Source organism: Curcuma longa, unplaced genomic scaffold, assembly GCF_044706935.1.
Source record: "Curcuma longa cultivar G26 ecotype Majalengka, Jawa Barat unplaced genomic scaffold, ITB_CL_G26_1.1 contig_24547, whole genome shotgun sequence".
Lineage (NCBI taxonomy): Eukaryota > Viridiplantae > Streptophyta > Magnoliopsida > Zingiberales > Zingiberaceae > Curcuma > Curcuma longa.
In genome coordinates, this window is record NW_027432465.1 from 2,681 (window position 1) to 9,580 (window position 6,900).

The 6,900-nt window shown below is 34.1% G+C and overlaps 1 protein-coding gene across 1 annotated transcript; it reads right to left on the minus strand.

The window, feature by feature from the left end:
• Positions 1-1,470: 1,470 nt before the first annotated feature.
• LOC141818359 (ubiquitin carboxyl-terminal hydrolase 10-like) lies at positions 1,471-5,532 on the minus strand. Its single transcript, XM_074705869.1, has 5 exons — positions 5,155-5,532; positions 4,928-5,076; positions 2,669-3,232; positions 2,315-2,591; positions 1,471-1,951 (listed from the first exon to the last, which is right to left on the minus strand). Exons 1-5 carry the CDS (start codon positions 5,359-5,361, stop codon positions 1,805-1,807), a joined length of 1,344 nt encoding a protein of 447 aa, XP_074561970.1. The 5' UTR covers positions 5,362-5,532; the 3' UTR covers positions 1,471-1,804.
• Positions 5,533-6,900: the final 1,368 nt, after the last annotated feature.

Genomic DNA, 6,900 nt, shown 5'->3' on the forward strand with positions numbered 1-6,900 from the left:
TACCATGTGCAAACTGAAGAGAATGTACCCAATTAGGAATATTTTCATAGTGTGTTGATTGACCAAGGATGTGTGATCCCCGGTGTATCAATTGCATTTCGCACTATGTAGATAAATTATAGATCCTAAATTGATGGTTGTCAAGGAAGGAGAGTAGGGACCTGATCTTTGTTGTAAAGCTATGACACCAAGGGTGACCTCTATTTTTTTTTCAATTATGATTTTTTTTATTTAGTATTGCAGTAGAAAAATAATAAAAGAACGTAGCCCTTATCCAGCAGTCAATTTGAATGGTTGTGAATATTCATAATTAACGATCACGAGCATAGCACGTGCGACAAAGAAAAACTTATTCGTATAAAATGTCACTCATTTGTATGGAAGAGGACATGGCGGTTAGGTCAGGGAATGTTTTGGTTTTATTTCGTAAACTATAAAGGTAAAATATAATATTTTTAAAATACAAGGGCAAAATAAAGAGTTAATAAATTATGAATGACAAAAAAATCTCTAAGGAGCTCACATCACGTTTTCCTTTCCAAATCATACTTGCAAATTAAATCATGATGTGTAAAATATGATTTTGATTGAACGAATGTTGCCACTATATTTTGAATTTTTTGTGTTCTAAAATTTTCTAAATTTTTTTGATGCTAATTAGCAATGGGAACTTGGGCTTTTGAATTCTCAAATCACAATAGTATAACTGAATTTTAATGACTGAATTTGATAAAAATCACTACCATTTATAGATTTCCGAAGACCTAAATAAAAGAGTGAATTTAGATTTAGATATTTCACGAGCATCCAACTTGCTGTTGCCCAGCACTGGAAGATCCTTCATGAACTTAATCCTAATTCCCTTCAATCAATCTGTGACGATCCTATTTGAGTAATTAAGGCAATCAATTAGATCGCCATAGTAAGAAATGAATGACCAACAACAAAGCGAGGCACAAAATATCTATCAAATTGTCTAACTTTCATAAGGCATTTCGTTTAACAATCCACTAGATTCTTAGAATCACATAAATAGAGAATAAATAGAAACGGAGTTCATAAATAGTTTCTATTCTGCTTCGGAATAAGCGGTGTCTAATTCAACTTCTACTGTACTCCTGGCATTAAATAGTTTATTCAATTGCTTGCGAAGAACTAACACTAGCTACCGCAACAAATCACAAATTATCAAAATGAGTGATCAAAACGGAAGAATAGTTCGATAATCATTAAAGCCTATTACATAAAGTAATTTGCAACAAAACAATTCTTTTCCTGGGTGGTCATTTTATGCAAAATTATTAACTGTTCGTCTTTTCTGTTAATAAAGAAAATTACATCTATGTTTAGCTAGTCATTACCTATATCATGAACAAGGCAAGTTGAATTACCAAAGACATTCAGGGAAATGTTCATCCTCGACAAAATGGTGTGATGGCAAAACTTTCTTAGATACTGAACAAAGCAATGGCAACAAGAACAGATGAAAACTTCTATGATATTCAAATTCAAAAATGATTCTTAACTCGTATCATTTCATACTCCCAAAATTTCTAATTAAAATGTAAAAAGTTGATCTCGTTCCCTTCCACAAATTGCAGAATCTGCTATATGCAAAAATGCTTCTTGATGGATATGATATGCAGCGGAAGAGAACTAATGAACATATGGCCAAATTACTCACATTTTTCTATCAGTGAAGGTAGAGCCATGCTAGTTTTCCACTTCGAGGATGAAAGAATCATGATAAAAAAAAGCCAAATAGATTGCCACTTGAATTAGATTTTACAAAGCTGAATCTGCTCTAGTCAAACTTTTTGCCACTTGTACTGGAATCACATCTTACTCTCTGATAAAATAGGACGTAAGCTGCTGATGTCTTGATTTCTTCTTCCTTTACAGAGGAAACATGACTATCATCAAAATGGTACCAGCTGTCTTCTTCAATTAGCTGTTGGGAAAAAAATATAATGAACAAAAGTCCAAACAAGTGGAGTAAAATGTTCCGAGGAATGTAAATAAATTGCTTGTTGTATTGCTAAGAGTGTTAGTTAAGATGCTCCAGTTGTGTATACCAACAAGCTGCATTGTACACTCTTTGTGGATGATGAAGGAATAATCAGTACGGTCCTGAAAGAACACTATAAAAATGGATTTGCAATTCTAACACCTCAACTTTTGATAAGAATACAAGCGGACAGAGTTATGATCTTTGAGGACCTTGATGTTTCTAAATGGAAATGAATTACTTAATTTACTAGTCAATAGCTCCTGCGATATCTTTTATCTTGCTAATGGAAGAAAAGTAACTGACCTTAGCATAAGCAGAGTAGTGACCTCCACCTAAGCCTCCATAGTGATTGCTTACCGCATAGAGTTCATAGATAAAAGACTGTGGAAAACCAATCTTTTGCTGAACATATTTGGTCAAATCAAGATTGTGAACAGGAAAGTTCACAAATGTATCAAGTTTGTTTTTCATGAATCGGCTGTAGGAAAATCGTTTCAAGTGAACAACCAAAATATCTGGCAATCTCCATAAGTCAAGCTTCTTAGTTGCTTGCCTATGTTCCTTGCACTTGGGGCAGTACCTAATACAGAGTGTAAATTTCCTATTCAGAAAACCATTAATAGTACTATCTATATTTAATGGAGCAAGAGAACTAACCACATATCATCAGGCCCTAGAGGTTCTTCCTTTAAGAATGCTTCCAAGCACGAATATAAAGTGACTGCTTCTTGTCGTGTTTTCTTCAACATGAAACCAGATTTGAACACTTCAGGTAGATCCTCAAGGAAATGAAAATCATATATTCCATGCAGTTTGTCTGACCAGCTCATCATTATCTTTAAGGCAGATCCTGGGCAAGTATTCTGAACATCAACTGTTGTTGGAACAATGACATCCCCATCTGCCAAGGCAAGTTGAAGGGCAGGGAAACAATTACTGGTATCTTCTAGTTCCATTTGGCTGTTTGACAAGTTCTCTTTTGAGCAGTGAATTCCATTATCTGAAAGCACAATAGCATCCAAGCTTGGTCCACATTCATTCTCTTTTCCGGTTTTGACTCCAGTACAAGAAGGCATCACATTTGCTCGCAACAGTGGTGCAAGTAGAGAACGAACAGCAGAATGGATAACCAATCCAGTTTTTGAATTCAATGACAAAAATGTAACTAGTGGTGTTCCAAAAAGCTTCCCATGGGCATTATATTGAGGTTCTGATAAGAATCTAACAAAGAAGCATGTTGAATCAGCTAAAAGTCCTTGAAGATGACAAGTCCAATTAATTGTAAATTTTGAGAAGCACAATAATCAGCTAAAAGTTGGAATTAAATTTAAATAGCTTGTATGCATGGAATGAAAGAAGGTTCGGAAACAAAATAAGTTCAACAAACTTAAAGATAGTAACCAAGTTACTAATTTAAGTAGGCAATTAAGAAATTGCGAAGGTTTCTAAATTTCATCATAAGGAATTTCAGTTCAATAATTTAAGAACTATGCAATAAAATCTGATTAGGAGTCAGGTGTCTAAATTTCAAGAAAAGGTGCTTTATACCTTCAATATTCTGCCATAGAACTATGCAATAAGAATCTCAGTCTAGCAGTCATGTAAAGTTCTAAAATTTAGAAGAAAAGGTTGCAACCTTACAAATAATTTCAAAGCACACAATTATTGAGTGCCACAACTAATGTGAATTGGACAATTTCACTGTTGTTTTGTTTGACCCCTATGTAGAATGTACTGCTATTGCCCATTTCCAAGAGATACACATCAATATAAGGTTGTTTACTCTTTAATGCCACTACAACAGGACCTTCTATCAGTCATTTTATAAGAAGATTAGCAGTCATAGAAACTACTCTGCCTCTGAGGCTCACAAGTTCTAACTAACCCCACCATACTCTTCCATACACCATTTACAGCACATGAGCAGCCATAAAAGTACTGCCCCAAGTCAAAGGTATGGGGTTTTAGATAAAATTAGAAAGAGTAGCTGGAAAGGCTAATGAAGGTATTTGATGTTGCATATAGTTGAAAATTATTGCTGGAACACTACCATTCAGCTTGATTTTTACAGGGATAATGTGTTAGTCAGTGGTTTTCCCTACAAGTTCAACTTATTCCTCCTGGTCCATTTATGCCCCAGGCTCCCTATAACAATGACTGGCTTCTAACAAAAACAGTACTTAGTAAGCAAAGATCCTCAATTGACTAAGGCATTCCCTATTTGATACTGGCATGCAAACAAATACAAAAAGATACTTGGCTTATGAGGGTGAGAAGATACATTGGATTAGAAAAATGCTAGATTCCTAGTAGTTTTGGGAGAATAGAAATGATGTTAACGATGGCTGCAGACAACAGCTCTTTTCCACCATTTAATAAAGGTGTAAACTGTCTCATCATGCCAACTGATATTCAAATAAGTTGTTGGATTTTGGTTTGCCTGAAAAACATTGAAAAAATGATTATTTTAGCTGCATGTTATTGCAAAGCTGAGAGCCATTGAAGATGGATATGAAGTTACAAAAATAGGATCCAAGCACTCCGTTAAATGTGTATTGTTGTTGTCAAGCAATTTGATTCTAGTAAGAATTCAAACCCCTCAGTGTCTTAGTCAAATATAAGATATCAGTATAACAACTATGTTCTGAGAAACTGTTAACTGGGTTCAGTTTAGGTAATAATGGTTTCTCATGTTTTCATAAAACATGCTACAAGTAATGAGTGCTCTTTCTTTTATATTTCTGTAGTCATTTTGATTTATAATTAATGAATTAGTGTTGCTTTGTCTTTCAGGAAAAGGTTCAAAGGCTAAATGATCAAGATCCATAGACAGGAAAAGGAAGTATGCACACGGATAGTGTAAGATGACATTAATAAAAAAACAAACTCTAAAACACGCACAGTTTAATATCATACCCTTCTTCTCTCGTATTAAGAATCTCTAGCTTCTGCAATTGGCCATGGTGTATAGGAACTGTGTACGCGACAATACAATCCTCATCTTTTATATTGGATAATGGCTCAGAAAGTTTATCAAAGTAGCGAAATATGCGGTGCTCATAAATCTGAAAAATATGCAAAACAATATTATCAATCAGTTATATATATTATTCAAGATAGAAATGACAATAGACACAGTTTACCTCCGCAAGCAATAATGTCTCAGATTGTTTTAGGCATGAAGCAGTGCTCAGTGCTTGAATTAAATCTCTGCAACATCCATTTTTTGGCACTGTTATGGTGAAAGGCATTGGAAGAGAACTCCCATCACCACTGAACACAGTCACAGTCATTGTTCTAGAAACAGTTGAAGGTAGTGGAAGTGACAAATACATAAAGGGGTCAAACATCACAGAAACTTTGCTGCACACTGGGCAGACCAATGTTGATTTGTATTGGCCCTGAATCCATCATTAACTCAAATAATAAGTTTATGTAAGAATACAGGATTTAGCTCACTAATAATCAGATAGGTGTACCAGAATCTAAAAAATACGAGTACGCCGTTATCTTGAGGACACATTGACCAAAATGGTTCCGACACTATACCAATTTGAGATTAAAATAATGAATAACTATTTAAATGGAAAATAATTAACAAAAAAAAATTAAGAACGTACAGAGTATATGTTAGTGTATAGAAACAAAAAAATATATAAGTAAACTGTGGACCACCTAAAATTATAAGGTCCATATACCAGTCCGTAATCTTGACTAGTAAATACCAACTATAGTAGGTGATAGAGGCCATGGTTGTATTTCCAACCATGATATGGGCATCTCATACACAATGAACTGCAATCTATAAAATAATAATAATAATAATAATGAAATTGCTTCACACTTACAAATGAAAGAGCACAAATACTTCAGAAAATTAAACATAATGCATATATATATATATATATATAGGAATTCAGATGCATGATGAGACTATCGGCTGAATAAACTACTAAACCATAGAAAAAAATGAGGCACATCATCCATTATTTTCAGGTTATGCCATACCAGTTTCACAGGGTTCAAAAAAGCCAGTGTCCGAAAATACTCAGCTTCTTGACACACTAACAGTTTGTAGCCACAGGCATATAAAACATACAAGTGCAAAAGGACAATTATGCAATGATAATAGTCTTTATGCATTATATAGATTCCTAACTCTAAAATCTTAGACTGTATAAATATAAATCTTGCTTGGTTTGTATCACGTAGGAGTAAGAATACAAAGCACAGAATGTTTTCTATGACCACATTGCTATACATTTGTCAAGTACAGCCAAGAAAGTAAGATATGTAAGATATAGAGATATAATCTACAAATGAACTTGTATCAGTAGAATTTGAAATGAGACTATAAATTGCTATCAAGCACTATCTCCTTGTTCCAACCATTTGGTTTCAGGACTTCCTAGGTATGTCAAAATTATTTGTCTTGTGCTGTTAAATCCAACCTAAAGTGATACTGACTGTCCATGATAGGAATCATAAAAGTTGGTCTGAACTTTTCCTAGAAATCAGTTTTCTCACAAAGATCAATGGAGAAGTTTAAGAACATAGCAATTCAAAGAAATTGCTGAGACGTTACATTAATTAGACAGTAGATTAATATGATTGAATTTTGGCCCAAAATGAAAGTGGAAAAAGATGGGATTTTTTTGAAATTTGGCCAAATTAGATTGATTTTGACAATGGGCAACCTACCCAACTTTAGGCCAATGCCTTACTGAATGCTAGCAAATGCGCATAAGATGGGAAGAGTCTTCTTCACTCTATTGAGTAACAACTTAAATAACTCATCCTCATCACCTCAGAATTTGTCAAAAATCAATTGTCAACTTGTTCAAGATTCACTATTAGCTAAACAAAATGTCTATCACTCTTTTTTTCTC